The 17,409-nt window shown below is 43.8% G+C and overlaps 1 protein-coding gene across 17 annotated transcripts in view; it reads right to left on the reverse strand.

The window, feature by feature from the left end:
- EPB41L2 (erythrocyte membrane protein band 4.1 like 2) overlaps positions 1–17,409 on the reverse strand; it is a 375,724-nt gene that overhangs the window by 11,638 nt on the left and 346,677 nt on the right. For all 17 annotated transcript variants that reach the window (XM_082250108.1, XM_082250106.1, XM_082250105.1 and 14 more), the window contains 2 exons: positions 3,600–3,698; positions 2,017–2,097 (listed from right to left, as the gene is read on the reverse strand). In XM_082250108.1, the coding sequence (XP_082106234.1) occupies positions 2,017–2,097; positions 3,600–3,698 (180 nt within the window). The remainder of the gene's footprint in view (positions 1–2,016; positions 2,098–3,599; positions 3,699–17,409) is intronic.

Below are 17,409 nucleotides of genomic sequence, written 5' to 3' on the forward strand. Positions count from 1 at the left end.
ATGTTCAACCCCTTCCCAGCGGGTGTATATTTTTAGCACTGATGACCCGACTGTCCACCGCAATATTGCAGCCCCGCTATAAGTCACTGATCACCACCATTACTAGTAACAAAAAATAAAAAAATATTCCATAATTTGTGTATGCTATAACCTTTGTACAAACCTATCAATATACTACAAGCTGCAGCGTGTGTTTATCCCACAGTGCTGTCACTTTTATAATATGTGCTTGTATGTATGTGCTTGTTTGGAGAAACCTCAGTGGAGATCAAATACCACCAAAAGAAAGCTCTATTTGGGGAGATATAAATTGTAAAGGAAAAATAAATAAATTGTGTTTGGGTACAGCGTTGCAATTGTTCGTAAAAATAATGCAGTGCCATATCGCAAAAAATGGCCTGGTCATCAAAGGGGGGTAAACCTTCTGGAGGTCAAGTGGTTAACTGAACAAGCTGAAGGTAGAAGTTGATTGGTTACTATGCAGGCATAGCTGCATCAGATTCTGTGTGCACAAGTTTTAGTAGATCTCCCTCATTGCTACCAAAGTTTTAACTATATTAGGTCCACAAACAAACATTAAGGCCTGTTTCACATCACTGTGGGTTGCGGTTGAAGCGTTTTTTGGGTGCATTTTTCCACACACAGTTTTGATGCATTTTTATTGCATTTTGTGTTTTTTGGAGGTGACAGTTGTCCTATGGAAGAAACAAGCAGAAATGCTTTAAAAACACAAGCACTACATTTCTGAGGTGTTTGCATTTAAGTCTATGCAAACAAAAAACGCAACTTGCTGCGGGAAGTCCCTGACCCTTTCCAAAAAAACGCACTGGTGGAAATTGCACAGATGTTAACGTGACCCAAAGAAAACCATGTAAATGGACTCTAGTACAGCAAAACTGAAAATGCACTTAAAAACACATAGGTGTGAACCAGGCCTTACTATATTTCAGTTTACAGATTCTTAAATGTTGTGGCTATATTAGTATTTATATATAGGCATATTTCTCTTTATTTTCACGTGGTGAAACATCCAGTAAACCTGTGAGTTTTCAATTCAAAAAGTTAAAGTTAGAGGGCTGTGATAACACTGACAGGGGTGCTTACAACGGTCAGATTTTATTCATTTGTGTAAAACATTTATCCTAAAAGAAAGAAAAATGGTTACTGAAACTGCTTAAAAAGTGTTAAAAGGGTGGTTTGGCTTTAATTTGTTAGTTACATAGTAGTTGAGGTTGAATAAAGACAATAGTCCATACAGATTAACCTGTGTAGGTGTGTGTGACCGTAATCAGATGATTGAGCATAAATAGTCTTCTCAAATGATAATTACAGTGAAACCTTGGTTTGCGAGGATAATTGGTTCCAGCAGCTTGCTTGTAATCCAAAACACTTGTATATCAAAGCAAGTTTTCCCATAAGAAAGCATTGAAACTCAGATGATTCATTCCACAAGCATTTAATGGTATAAAGATATGCTGTTATTATATATAAAGTACATTCCTGTACAGTAAAAGTATGCCATCTCCTCTGTTAAATAACATTATGTGTCCCTGTGTCTGTATTGTATATAACAAATGCCGATTTATACTTTATTAGAGCATCTTTGGCAGTGTGTGATTCCTCAGCCCTGCTGCTTTCCTCCCCTCCTCCTCAGATGACGTCAGCAGGAGTGATCGGCCCCTCCCGCCAGGGAGAGCAGAGAGGACGGAGACCAGAGAGAGACAGAGGGACGAGGAATCGTACACAGTAAGCACAGGGAAACACTCTGAAAAGTATACATTGGCATCTTTATATACAGTACAAGCACTGGGACACATAACAGTATGTGACAGAGGGCATTAACAGAGGGGATGGCATGCTTATAGTGTATAAAACTGCTCGTATATCAAGACAGATTTTTTTTTTAAAATGTTGCTCGTCTTTCAAAATGCTCGTAAACAAAGGTACTCGTAAACCAAGGTTGCACTGTACTTGTTGTGGATAAGTGCAAATTCTACATAGACGGAAACAACTTACCTCGTCATGATCAATGTCAGCATCCCCACTAATAACTATACGCTTTTCAATTCTTGTTTCAGATATTCCACCTTTCCCGGTCTAGAAGAAGAAAAAAAATTACAAGCTACATCTCTGTACCACAAAAACATGAAAATATGACATCATTTATAGCTAAATTATGTGTGCGATGCAAAGCTCAATTTTTGTAAGAGCTATGCAAACACGACTTGCACACAATGGCTCTTCTCATCTCCTAGCGATTGTGTATTACCAACTTTGCACAGTTATGCACCAGCAACTGAACCCATCATCCTTTGTCTGAACAAACACCAACTGGAGATAGTCTGAGCAAATGATCACATGAAGTTTAAGGCCCCTTTCACACATGCTGTCCGTTTGTCCGCTTTTCATCCATCCGTTGACGGATGAAAAACGGACATCAATGTATCTCTATGTAAAAACGGATGACACCGGATGGTCATCAGTTAACATCCTTTTTCATCCGCTTCCGTCAATGTCCGTTTTTTTGAACGTATGAATGCTCTATTTTTCATCCGTCAAAAAAAACGGATCGGACGAAAAACGGATGACAACGGATGAAAAACAGATAACTGACGAAAAACTGATGAAAAACGGATAACAACTGATGAAAAACGGACAACTGATGAAAAACGAACAACTGACGGAAAACGGATGACAGCTGATGAAAAACGGATGACAACTGATGAAAAACGGATGACAACTGATGAAAAACGGATGGCAACTGACGAAAAACAGATGACAACTGACGGAAAACGGATGACAACTGACGGAAAACGGATGACAACTGATGAAAAACGGATGACAACTGATGAAAAACGGATGGAAAACTGATACATTTTGACGTGACTGAACTGATGAACTAAACGGACCGTATGTGTGAAAGGGGCCTAAATGAATCAAGGCAATTTCAGAGCTAGTGCTTGTGGAAAAACTAAAACATAATAGAAAAAAGCAGTCCCTGTGACCATTAAATGAAGAAAAACAGAAGTTAAGTAAAGAAATATGCAATCCCTTATGTGTGTACATTATAAACAGCACTAATCTGATCTCCACGCAAATCATAAAATGTGCCCCAAATAAAAATAAAGCAAATCCCCCAATAAATGATAAGTTATGTAGTGCAACTAAATAAACATATTAAATATCTGATTGTTTTTTGCATTTTTCATTGAAATCCATGAAAACGGATCAAAACACGCCACTGTAGGTCAATGTGCATTACAATGAACTCTGCATTAAATGTCCCCACAAGTCATAATACACATCCATGCACATTGAGAGAAACACACCAACCAAAGGTGTGAAACGAACAGTCTTTTGCCTGTTTTTAATACTACTATGATGTCCAAAATTGTTTGGTATAGATATGGGGGAAATTATCTCGATTGGGAGAAATGCTGCCATTTGTTACTATTATCTGCAGCTTCTAAATAGTTTTTCCAATGCTGCAACTTTGTTACATTCATCTATATATTGGACCTCAAAAGGTACAGACATGCTTGAGGACAGCCCCACTGTACCTGCTAACATTGTCCACTCGACTGACCACTGCACTTTACCTTTGTGATGTGAGTTGTTGTAGTTGTTAAGACTGAATCCGAAGTGATGGTTTGGGCACTCAGTAAAATGCCAGGTTCACCGTCCCCACTGTCAATTGCCTTTGTACATGGAGGAAATAAAATAATACTGTAAATAATTATAACATTAAAAAACCTGTGCAGATTTTCAAAGACCTTTAGTGCCAGTTCACACTAATACGACTTGTCAGGCGACTTGGTCAGCCTGGCAAGTCGCGCACCGTCACGGTCCATTGAGTAGTACAGGACCGGTTCTAATAGGAGCGACACAAGTTGCTCCGACTTAGAAAAAGGGTCCTGTACTACTTCGGGGCGACCTGGAGCAACTTGCATAGACATTCATTTTATGAAGTCCGTGCAAGTCGCCCCGAAGTCGCGCTGCACGCGACTTCACAGGTCGCCCCCTAAGTCGGAGCGTCGTAGTGTCAACCGGCTCTTAAAAGCACTATGTTGATAAAAATATAGGTCTCACTGCTGGTGTCTCCTAGAAAATGCTAATTTGCTGTAATGCTGATCTTCTCACTTTGACAGTCCCTGTCACAAAACAAGTATGTAGCAAGTTGAGTCAGAGTGATGATAAAAACACCTCATGTGAATACTTGTTCAAGGTCAGTGATCCAAAACACATTAAAAACATAGGATTGGCAAGACAGCCAGGCAACGGGATTTTTTTGGAAATCGAGGCAGCAATAGCAGTGCAGTTCTTATGTCACAGTTTTTTTTAAACCATTTTCAAACACCACATTAAAAACAAAATGACTGAAACTACTGAAACTAATTACTAAACACACATGCATATATTTATATAAATATTATGCTATTTTAACAACCTAGATTTGTACTTTATGCAGTGATCCAGCTCACTTCTGTGGCACTTTTCGCCTGATAATGCAACCTGGGCGCATTCCGGCTTGGTTAAAAAAATAAATACATACAATCAGTGATTTTATTTTGTCTTCATTTTACCACTTTCTTCAAGGGTGATGTGTTATTACTGTTGCTACGACCTCTCAGGACTTATTATGGGGCATTAAAGCTATGCTGTGACCAGGTTTTTGAACAAGCAGTACATGAGCTTTAAAATAAGCATTTACCAACCTCTGTACTGCAGGCACTGTGGAACAATTCATCCTCAAAGCTTATAGCAAAGGCATTAGTAGTCTGTTCTGATCTTTCTCTCAGCAGCTTTATTAGTGACATGGGTAGCATTGACTTCTAATGTAAACACAGATCAGGAAGACTGCCAAATCACTGCTGGAAGGGGGAGAAAGAGGATCTAGAGCTGTTGAGAACCAGACTTCAGTGCCTCTGCTGTGACGTTTGGATGAACTGCTCCACAGTGCCTGCAGCTACACAGGTCAGTAAGGACTTGTTTAAATATCATTTACTTCTTGTTAAGCTTCATGTACACACAGACTAGGTTGACCGCCGGCCACGGGAAAACCCAAAATGTGGCAAAATCATGCAGCGATTTTACAACATTTTGACGCCTGCAGTCAAAACGTTCCTATTCTGAACACAATTCTTTCAAGTTCAGGAGAGAGTGGATTAACCTCCTATAACCGCAGCAGCTTCTAAACTCGTATGTGTATATGAGACACATAGGCTTTTATGGAGTTACGTTTAGGAGCTTTGGCAAAAAAACAGCAAAAGCTTCAATACTAAAGTTTAGAAGTTGAAGTGTAAATGAGCCCTAAAGTGGTTGTAAACCTCTGACATAAAAAAATAAAGTATATCCTTCTATAGTGTGTAGAGGGGGATGGAAGCTCAAGCACACAGCCTGTGATTGACAGCCTTAGCTATGCACATTTCATTATAAACTTGTGTGAAGAGGGTGTGTCCATTTCCTCTACTCGGGTCTCAGGTTACAGTCAGCTCCCTACTATGTGCTGTACACTGTGTGACATCAGACCCCACCCCCTGCCTGCTAGAGCTCAGTGATATTTTGTAAAAAATTGATTTTTGTAAGATCTTACCGTAAAATCCTTTTCTCTTAGCTCATTGACAGACGTAGTCCTCTTGATTAATATCAAATTGGGTTATACTGCCCTCTACAGGAGTAGGACACTAGGCAGAAAGAAAACGTTCTGGCCACACCTTAGGGGCAGTCCCAGAGGGTATATCCTCTTCCTGTCTGCTACAGGAAATCAGTTATGTCACAAAGCAGTGTCAGAGAATTTAACCCAACCCAACTCAAAAGTAGAGGGGCGGGTACTACGTCTGTCAATGAGCTAAGAGAAAAGGATTTTACGGTAAGATCTTACAAAAATCCATTTTCTCTGTCGCTCATTGACAGACGTAGTCCTCTTGATTAATATCAAATTGGGACGTCCCAAAGCAGTGCCACAAATGAGGGGTGGGAACAGAATCAAAATCCAGAAGGCCCAACCGGAGCCAACCAGAAGTATCAAGGGACTCATCGAGCAACAAGATGAGACCTACCCAACAAACCCTCGAGGTAGACCAACAGTCTCCTCAAACAGCGGCCTGCAGGAACCTTGCGGCCAAAAGAGGCATCTGACGATGCCATCACATAAACCTTATACAATATTGTAAAGGTATGAACCGACGATCAAGTAGTCGCCTTGAAAACCTGGATCGCTGACGCCTGATGGCGGAAGACACAGGAAACACTAAGCGCCCGAGTAGAGTGCGCCTTAACAGGGAACGGGGGATCCCGACCCTTAGATAGAATAAGCCTATACCACCGTCTGTCTGATCCATCTAGAGATGGTCGCGGCAGAAAACAGGCAACCCCTTCTTAGGGCCATCCGTGATCACAAACAGTGAATCCGTATTATGAAATGAATCCGTAGTATTCAAGTATACCCTGATCGCCCGAACTACATCCAAGGAATGCAACGCGAATTCTCGAGGATGACTGGGCTTAGGACACAGGGAAGACAATACCATGTCCTCATTCAAATGAAACTTTGAAACCACCTTAGGAAGGAAGGATGGATTCGGACGAAGAACAACCTTATCCCTATGAACCACCAGATATGGGGAACAACAGGATAATGCAGCCAGTTCTGACACCCTGCGTGCAGAAGTGATAGCCACCAAGAAGGCCACCTTCTGGGATAAAGTAAGCAAGGGAATCTCCCTGATATTTTCAAAGGGAGGTTTCTGAAGAACCGACAGCACCAATTTAAGATCCCAGGGTGGTAAAGGTGCGCGCACTGGCGGAGCCAGGTGTCGCACCCCCTGGATGACCTTCCGCACCAAGGAATGAGTAGCCAAAAGCTTCTGAAAGAAGATTGCTAATGCTGAAACCTGACCCTTGATAGCACTCAAGGCCAGCTTCTGCTCAACCCCCTGTTGCAGAAAGGCCAATATTCGGCCCACCGAATAACAACATGGAGGGAACCCAAGGGATTCACACCACGCAATCTGAGACTTCCATGTGCGATGATAAATCTTTCTGGAAGTCGCTTTTCTTGCTTTAACTAGAGTAGGAATAACTGAAGCTGACAATCCCTTGTCCTTCAGCACCTGGGTCTCAATAGCCAGGCCGTTAAAGCCAGCGATCGTAAACCAGGATGGAAGATCGGTCCCTGCGACAGCAGATCCTCCCTGAGAGGAAGTCGCCAAGGAACGTCTGCGACCAGCCTGACCAGGTCGGCGTACCAGGCCCGACTAGGCCAGTCCTGAGCTACCAGGATAACTGGGATTCCCTCCACCTCTATCCTGCGAAGAAGCTTCGGCAGCAACTTGAGAGGAGGGAAGGCATACAGTAGCTGATACTGCCCCCACGGGGCGATCAGCGTGTCTGCGGCGTCTGCTAGAGGATCGCGGGAGCGAGCCACAAACCTCTGCACTTTCCTGTTGAGCCGAGATGCCAACAGATCCCATTCGGGTGCCCCAACAGAGGCACAGTTGGTGGAATACCTCTGGATGAAGAGATCATTCCCCTTGATCCAGAATCTGACGGCTGAGATAATCTGCCTGCCAATTCACCCCCGGAATGAATACCGCAGAGAGAGCTGGAACAATCGTTCCGCCCAACGAAGAATGCTGGCCACTTCTATGGCCGCCAGGACACTCCTGGTGCCCCCTTGATGATTGACATAAGCCACTGCTGTGGCATTGTCCGACTGGATCCGAATCGGGCTGCCCTGGAGCTGCTCGGTCCAGTGAATCAGACAAAGTCTGATCGCTCTCAGTTCCAATCCATTTATCGGTAACCTGGACTCTTCCAGGGACCAAAGCCCCTGAGCGGATAATTTGCCGAGAATTCCTCCCCACCTGGATAGACTGGCATCCGTGGTGATAATCGTCCAATCTAATGGAAGACATAACCTCCCCTGCTGAGCATCGGAGACCGAAGCCACCAGACCAGAGACTTCCTGATCCGTTCGCTCAGTCGGATCCGATTGTCCATGGAATCTGGATTCCGATTCCATCTGAGAAGAATTTCTTTTTGAAGGATTCGGGTATGGGACTGGGCAAATGATACTGCTTCGAAGGAAGCCACCATCAAACCCAGGACTCTCATGCAAGTCCGAAGGGAAGGCCAGTTGTCAGATAGTAACAACTAAATCGTTGATTGAATTTTCTGGGGTTTCTCCGCCGGGAGAAACACTTTTGCCCTGGATGTGTCTAAAATTAGACTCAGATATTCCAGCCTCCTGGTGGGAACCAGAGATGACTTCTGCAAGTTCACCAGCCACCCGAACACTTGCAAAGAGGTTATGGTGATCTCTAAGTTAGCAATAGAGTCTGTGGAGACTCTGCACGAAGCAGAAGATCGTTTAGGTAACCTAGAATCGATATGTCTCGTTGCCGCAACAGCGCCAACACTGGGGCCAACACCTTAGTGAAGACCCGAGGAGCCGAGGCGAGACCAAAGTGTAAAGCCACAAACTGATAATGGTTCTCTTTACAGAAAAACGCAGGAAACGCTGATGTCCTGTGTAAATAGGAATGTGAAGATAGGCATCCTAGATGTCTATGGACGCCAGAAAATCCCCCTGATGCAGGGAGGCCGCTACTGTGCGAATGGACTCCATTTTGAATTTTTGTACCTTGTAAAAAATTGAGTGCGCTTAAGTCCAGAATTGGACGCACCTTGCCCTCTTTTCTGGTATTGTGAAAAGGTTCGAATAAAACCCTTGAAAACGCTCTGTCCAAGGAACGTGGACCACCACTCCTTGTTGCATTAAATCCGTGACCGCCCCCCGAAAAGCTTCTAGGCGATCCGGGGATAGTCGGATCTTGGAGGGGAAGAATCGCACCGGTGGGAAAGATTGAAACTCGATCTTGTAACCTGACCTCCTGACTTCGCGAACCCAATTGTCCGGGATTCTGGAAAGCCATGGATCCGGAAACCGGCGAAGACATCCCCCCACCCCAAGTATGGGTGGGGGCGCACTTTCAGGCTTTAATAGTCTTATCTACAGGTTTGGAAGAGCCGAACTCTTGTTTGCCCGACCAGCGCCCCCAGAAACCTCCTGAAGGAGTTTTGGAGGGCTTAGCTTTATTGCCCGTCCCAGTGGAGCGAAAAAATTTCTTATGAGCGAAAAAGGAAGGCCCCCGTCTTTGAAGAGGTCCCTTACCCTTAGTGCTCTGTGGCAAAAAAGTGCTCTTGCTTCCAGTGAGATCCTTGATAATCTCATCTAAGGTGGCCCCAACTAGGCGATCCCCCTGAAAAGGGAGATTAGCCAAAGCTTTTTTGGAACCTTGGTCCGCCGACCAACACCTTAGCCACAGTACACGCCTGAAGACGACTGCTGAAATTGATGCCCGCCCCAACAATGGAGTGGCGTCTAGAGCAGCGTCACAGACAAACTGTAGCCCTTGTATCATCTGCTCCAGCAGGTCTGATACTGCCGGGGGGATGCTTCTCCCCTCTAAGTCTCGGCGTAACAACTTGGTCCATTCTGTCAAATGTTTGTGAAACCAAACCAATTGCAATCACTGATCTAAAAAGCTGACCCAATCAAGGAAAAGATGGCGTGAGACACAGCTTCTACCTTACGATCCACCGGATCCCTAAAGGACGGAGCGTCCTCCAAAGGGATAACCTTAGCTTTATTTAATCTGGAAATTGGTGAATCCACCACTGGTGGCACTTTCCATTTCTCGAGGAAGAATTCCTCAAACGGATAACGCCTAATAATGCGTTTGGAAAAAACCAGGGGTTCGTTTTTGGATGACCCCATTCTTCTTTAATGCTATTACCAAGACATTTGGGCAAAAGAAAACACTTTCGCCATTTAGGTCTGTTTATTAGTACCAAAAGGGATCTCAGTCTTACAATTAGTGCGTTCACCAACGCTTATTCTTGGGCTATGGCGGATGCCGAAACGCCCTCCTCACTGTCTGAGGAGACAGTACCTGAGACACCAGCCCCAGATGAGGGACCTGCACTTGCAGTGACAGGTTCAGACTCTGAATCTGAAGTTTCAGGTGCATTTAGGGGTCGGCGGGGGTCGCTTCTTTGCGCCCCCTCCCTGACAGGCCACTTCCACCCGGGATATAAAAGACTCTACAACCACTGATAATGCATCAATAGTAAGTAGGGAACTGGAGGGTCCTGGAGCCACTCGAGGGGATCAGGTGGAGATAGATGTGTGGCAGGGTCCATGCTAATCCCGGACACTTTGCCAGTAAAAATTTGAAAAAATAAAAATATATATCTTTTTCTTTTTTTTTTTTATTATCTGTAATCCCCCAGCGCAACAGCGCCCCTCAGCGTACCTGCTCTGGACCCCCACAGCGAGAGAGAGACCCAAAGGGCTCACCACTTGATGCAGAGAACCTTCAAACTGCTCCCAGCTTTTTCCTATTCAGACTAGGAAGTCCTGTGATAGCTTTCCCGGGTAAAGGAAGTGGCTCCGCCCCCTTTTACACGCCTTCCGGCGTTCTCAGCTACTCCTCGAGGTAGCTTGGGCACACCAAACATGTCCGCCCCCATGCAGGAGACATCAGACTACGGCAAAATGGTGTCCTGCGTGACCTGCGGGCAGCCTGTGTAGGCAATGCAGTCTGTAGTCCTGCAGGATCCATGCGGTCTACAAAAAAATGGCGGCGGCTGCCGATCCTGTATGGCTCCTACCGGAGGATTGCGGATGGTTTATAGAAGGCTGGCGGCGGCCTGCAAGTGCGGCCTGCGGGAGGATGGCGCCTGCATCACTGCATAGGGTAGGCTTTTACCTCTGTGCTAGTATTTTTCAAAAATAGTCAGCTCCCAAACCAAGCCTCATGGAGCGTCAGCTCCCAAACCAAGCCTCATGGAGCGTCAGCTCCCAAACCAAGCCTTATGGAGCGTCAGCTCCCAAACCAAGCCTTATGGAGCGTCAGCTCCCAAACCAAGGCTGCTAGAGTGTCAGCTCCCAAACCCAGCCTGCTGGAGTGTCAGCTCCCAAACCAAATCACAATATCACAGGGAGATATGTGAACATGTTATAGGCTACAGGGGGAACCTTAAATGTCAGAAAAGGATCCGACCATACACAGAGGGGCCCGTATCCCAAAAACCCCACAGGGGGAAGGGGGAACATCTACTCACCATACCGGAACTGACGGGCACCCTCTCTTCACAGTACCCTATCCACCGAAGTGGGGGGCTGTCGACCAATACAGACGCCGTGACTCTGCTGGTTCTTGGCGTCCAAGCGAGACGTTTAACTCGCAGGGTCAGTCCCAGTCCAATGGGACTATGTCGCGGCCGACCCAGCGCGGAGCTATGGTCTGCACGCGCTCGTAGGCTGAACCGGGGTGACCACTGGATCTCAACATCCAGCCCGTCGCCCGGCTCCAGCATACTTACTTGAGTGTGTCGCGGCCGACCCAGCGCGGAGCTATGGCCTGCGCGCGCTCGTAGGCCGGCTGGGGTGACCACTGGATCTCAACATCCAGCCCGTCGCCCAGATCCGGCATAATTTGCTTGAAGATCTCACAGGAACAACTGGAGACAAAAGCTGCCTAAAAAAAGAAAACATTTTCTAAAAAATCTTGCCAGGACCAAAGATCCCAGCAAGGAACTTAGGTCCTTACTCCTGACTAGACAGAAAAAAACTGATTTCCTGTAGCAGACAAGAAGAGGATATACCCTCTGGGACTGCCCCTAAGGTGTGGCCAGAACGTTTTCTTTCTGCCTAGTGTCCTACTCCTGTAGAGGGCAGTATAACCCAATTTGATATTAATCAAGAGGACTACGTCTGTCAATGAGCGACAGAGAAACATATGCTTTAGGACAGTGGTTCTCAAATCCGGTCCTCGGGACCCACCAACAGGCCAGGTTTGCAAGATAACTAAATTACATCACAGGTGATCTCATTTGCTTCTCAGTGATTGCAGTATTCTAGTCTGCATCCCCCAAGGTAATACTTAAAATCTGGCCTGTTAGTGGGTCCCGAGGACCGGATTTGAGAACCACTGCTTTAGGAGGCTGTAAAAAAAAGATGTCTGCACATACAAAATAGCTGCAAGATGGCTGCAGAAATAGATACAACCTATGTAGGAGAATTGGTTTAATCTCTGTGTATTACCTGAGGCTAGTCACTTCACTGGGTGTATGTAAAGGTTTAAAAACACTTTAAAGAATAGGTAGATACTTAAACATGCACATTCTGGTCATTGTTTCACGTTATTGGAATTGGGATCAATTGGATATCCAGCTGCTTGCTATTGCCTTAATAGCGGGTGCTTCCACCCAATAATCAGAGAATTGGAATTGTTTCACGTTAAGTGTATTTAATTAAACAACATTACATCTGTTGTGCTAATGACTAAGCATTTCTACCTGTTCTAGCACCACAGTTTAAATTCAACTAATATTCTAGTAAGTAGACTGGCTTATCACTGCCAGTTAAGATTACATGCATTTCACTACAATATATACAGTATAATTAAAGGATGAGACACTGACTTTGTAAACATCAGAAGAACAAATATTTAAAAATCTAATAATAAAGCTACAGTGAATGACATTTGCATGATTTTAGCACTCATACCAAACCTATGCAATCTTGGTTCTGGTACTACTGTAACACCATAGGGGACACACCTCACACAGGTTTGATCTAGAATTTGGAGAATTAGCCAAAGTGGCCAAATGTAGGAAAATATACTTGAATGGACAAGATACAAAGACCGGGCAATACACATAGTGGTTTCCAATGCCAAGAATCTTGCTTGTGTGCAAAAGCCCGCAAATGCCTTTCAGGCCTGTGCCAACTAACCTAATGGTGCTACTCTGTTTTACAGACTTTTTTTTTACAGACCTATGCATTTTTAAAAATAATTTCTACACAAATTAATTTCAAAGCAAACATTTCATGTGAGCAAAGATTGCTTTCTGTAAAATTTCAAAACAATCAACATATACAAAGATGCAAAAAGGTGTGCTACAGGGTATTTTATCCTCCTTGGCAGTATTCCCGAGTGTGGCTCTGGGTTAATTTTCAGTACCAATAGCGGTAACCCGGAGCCACACTCGGGATTACCCCAGAATGTTACTCCCCTTTCCTGCGATCCCCCGCCGTCCTCCCCCGCGTCCTCGCGCTCTCTCCCCGATCTGTGCACGGCCGATTGCCGGCACTTGCCCTCCGGTTCTCTTCCCTGTGAGCGTTACGACGCGGGGGGGAGGAACTGGAAGCAAATTCAAAAGTGTAAATACACAAATGACATGATACAAAGCTGTGAACCTAACAGATCACACTGTATCATGCCATTTCACCACAGGATTGCATCTGTTGACTTTTCCAGTGCCCTGCCTGTGCTTTTCCAGCGCTTTGTGCCTGAAAATTTTTGAACGACCATGGTGTCCAAAAATCTTTATTTTTTTGTGCAAAAGCGCTTTTAGACGACCTGGAAAATGGCGACTGAGAAACGGCGATACTTGAAGAACAGCGATAGCGATTCGTGGGAAAATTGGTCATCAGGTACGGAAAGTGACGACAGCGACGATCCTGAGGTCTTTTTCTGGCACATAGCTTGTGGAATTTGGGAAGAATATCAAATGATACTTCACAATTTCCAACGGAGCGATGTGCCAGAAAGAGACATCAGAATCATCGCTGTCGTCACTTTCTGTACCCGATGACGAATTTTCCCACAAATCGCTATCGCTCAGTTCTGCAAGTAACTCAGTTTCACTGTCTGTTTTCCAGTTCGTCTAAAAGCGCTTTTGCGCAAAAAGAACACTTTTGGGACGCCATGGTAGGTCTCAATTTTCCAGGCACAAAGAACTGGAAAAGCACAGGCAGGGCACTGGAAAAGTCACCAGGTCACCAGAAATCCTGTGGTGAAATGGCATGATACAGTGTAATCAGTTAGATCACAACTTTCTATCATGTCATTTAGTGTATTTACATTTTTGAAATTGCCGCTGGTTCCACCCCCCTGCATCGCAACACTCACAGGGAGGGGGACCGGAAGACAGGTGCCGACATCGGCCGAGCACAGAGCGGGAGGACGGCGGGGGATCGCAGGGGAATGGGAGTTTTAAAATGTACAGAACAGATTTCCATGCAAAATAATGGTACCGCTTTCAGCACCTAAAATCTGAAATAATCATACTGCCAGGGAGGTTAACCCCTTAGCACCGACGGAACGCCAATATGCGTCTCGACTTCAGGGGGGTTGTACCGGGGTGATGCCTGCAGCTAGAGGTACCGTTTTTTAGAGCTGACAGTCGGCTTTCTTGTAACGACAACCGATGTGGCTGAGCAGCTGTCATTACAAGGAGCGGGAGCCACGTTCTGACTGGGAGACCCCAGCGACCAGCTGGCATATCCGCCGGCTGGTCGAAGACCCGAACAAGTCGCGCCCGCATATGTAAACGGTTTTCAAAACACACATGTGAGGTATCGCTGTGATCGTTCAAGCGAGAGCAATAATTCTAGCACAAGACCTCCTCTGTAACTCTAAACGTCAAATTTTTTTTAAGCGTCGCCTATGGAGATTTAAGTAGCAACGTTTTTTGCCATTCCACGAGTGTGCCCAATTTTAAAGCATGACATGTTAGGTATCTACTTACTTGGTGTAACATTATCTTTCACATTATACAAAAAAACTGGGTACACTTTACTGGTTTTTTTTTTTTTTTTAATTCATGAAAGTGTATTTCTTCCCCAAAAATTTCAAAGACCGCTGCGCAAATACCATGGAACATAAAATATTGCAACAATTGCCATTTTATTCTCTAGGGTCTCTGCTAAAAAAAAAAAAAATTTATATAATGTTTGGGGGTTCTAAGTAATTTTCTCGCAAAAAATACTGATTTTCACTTGTAAGCAACATTTGTCAGAAAAAGGCTTAGGCTCCAAGGGGTTAAAGTAAAATATAGCCTCAGGATAAAAATTGCTAGCAAGTATGCTTTCATTTGAAGAATAGAGTTTGTATGCCCCTTCTGCCTGCCAGCTGTATTTCTTCTTAACATCCTCTTGTACATTCTCTACATGTTGGGTGCTGTAATTAATTAACTCCCTTTCAAATGTGAAAAAGTTGCGTTATCCCAGGCTAGCCAATCAAAATGACTGAGCATGGCAGTCTACGATGACTGGGCAAAGAGGTCGGAGGTGCCGCGGGAGCATGCTGATGTTGCATTACTGGGTAGGAAGTAAAGCAGATTTTAGCTCTGCTTCAACTTACATTGCAAGATCAAAGAAAATCCAAAAGAATTACAACTGATTTAAAATGATTAACTATTAATTCCAAATGTCCCTAAAAACTTTTGTTTAGCTACAGCAAGAGCTTTGATGTACAAACATATAGTATCTTGAAAAAGTATTCATATCCCCTGAAATTTTCCACATTTTGTCATGTTACAACCAAAAATTTAAATGTATTTTGTTTGGGGTTTTATTTGATAGACCAACACAACGTGGCACATAGTGGTGAAGTGGAAGGAAAATGATAAATGGTTTTCAAATTTTTTTTAACAAATAAATATTTGAAAATTGTGGCGTGCATACGTATCTTTCAGTGTACCTGTGTGTACTGTACCTTTCAGTGCAATTACAGCTGCAAGTCTTTTTGGATATGTCTCTACCAGCTTTGCACATCTAGAGTGACATTTTTGCCCATTCTTCTGTGCAAAATAGCTCAAGCTCTGTGAGATTGGATGGAGAGCGTCTATGCACAGCAAGTTTAAGTCTTGCCACAAATTCTCAATTGGATTTAGGTCTGGACTTTGACTGGACCATTCACAAGAATATGCTTTGATCTAAACCATTCCATTGTAGTTCTGGCCGTATGTTTAGGGTTGTTGTCCTGCTGGAAGGTGAGCTTCCGCCACAGTCTTAAGTCTTTTGCAGACTCTTAACAGGTTTTCTTCTAAGATTGCTCTGCATTTAGCTCCATCCATCTTCCCATCAACTCTGATCAGCTTCCCTGTCCCTGCTGAAGAAAAGCATCTACACAACATGATTGCTGCCACCACCATGTTTCACGGTGGGGATGGTGTATTCAGGGTGATGTGTAGTGTTAGTTTTCCGCCACGCATAGCATTTTGCTTTTAGGCCAAAAAGTTCAATTTTGGTCTCATCTGACCAGAGCACCTTCTTTCACATGTTTGCTGTTTCCCCCACATGGCTCCTTGCAAACTTTAAACGGGACTTCTTATGGCTTTCCTTTAACAATGGCTTTCTTCTTGCCACTCTTCCATAAAAGCCAGATTTGTGGAGTGCAGGGCTAATAGTTTTCCTGTGGACAGAGTCTCCCACCTGAGCTGAGGATCTCTGCAGCTCCTCCAGAGTTACCATGGGCCCCTTGGCTGCTTCTCTGATTAATGCTCTCCTTGCACGGCCTGTCAGTTTAGGTGAATGGCCATGTCTTGGTAGGTTTGCATTTGTGCCATACTCTCCATTTTCCGGTGATGGGTTGAACAGTGCTCCGTGAGATGTTCAAAGCTTAGGATATTTTCTTATAACCTAACCCTGCTTTAAACTTCTCCACAGCTTTATCCCTAATCTGTCTGGCGTGTTCCTTGGCCTTTATGATGCTATTTGTTCTCTAACAAACCTATAAAGGCTTCACAGAACAAATTTATTAATAATGAGACTAAAATTACAAAGATGAGGACTCTATTTACTAATTAGGTGACTTTAGAAGGTAATTGGTTCCACTAGATTTTAGTTAGGGGTATGAGAGTAAAGGGGCTGAATATAAATGCACGCCACAATATTTAAATATTTGTAAAACATTTTGAAAACCATTTATCATTTTCCTTCTACTTCACAATTATGTGCTACTTTGTGCTGGTCTACCACATAAAATCCCAATAAAAGGCATTTACGTTTTTGGTTGTAACATGACAAAATGTGGAAATATTTAAGGGATATGAATACTTTTTCAGGCACTGTATAAATAACCGTAGGACCTCTGAAGCCCAAACCATTATTCCCATAATAGTTTGCAGAAAATACAGGTCCTTCTAATAACAAAGCACAGCACTACTATTTAAATGAATTGCTTCCTTCAAGCAAAAAATCGAGCTAGCAGACTAGAAGAGTCATGTGTCCCTCCTCTGATTCATCCAGAGTGTAAATGTAAACAAATGTGACTAGAATATCAAATTACAGACACTATTCACAGCACAGCAGTAAATAACTGTAGAAATAAACGAGTCAGTAGCCTTTAGAATGGCAGCTGCTGACTTCACAAGGCAAATCTTACACTATAATATGCAAACCTTATGTGCATTAAAATAAAAGACATTTCAATTATTTTTACCCTTGAAAAAAGAAAATAGATAAAACACAATACAATCTCTGTACATTACAAATGGGAACAAGTAACTAAAGAGGTTATCCAAATTCACCTTTTTATTTAGTAAGGTTAG

This window comes from Pelophylax lessonae (genome assembly GCF_965119305.1).
Source record: "Pelophylax lessonae genome assembly, chromosome: 3".
NCBI classification, from domain to species: Eukaryota; Metazoa; Chordata; class Amphibia; order Anura; family Ranidae; genus Pelophylax; species Pelophylax lessonae.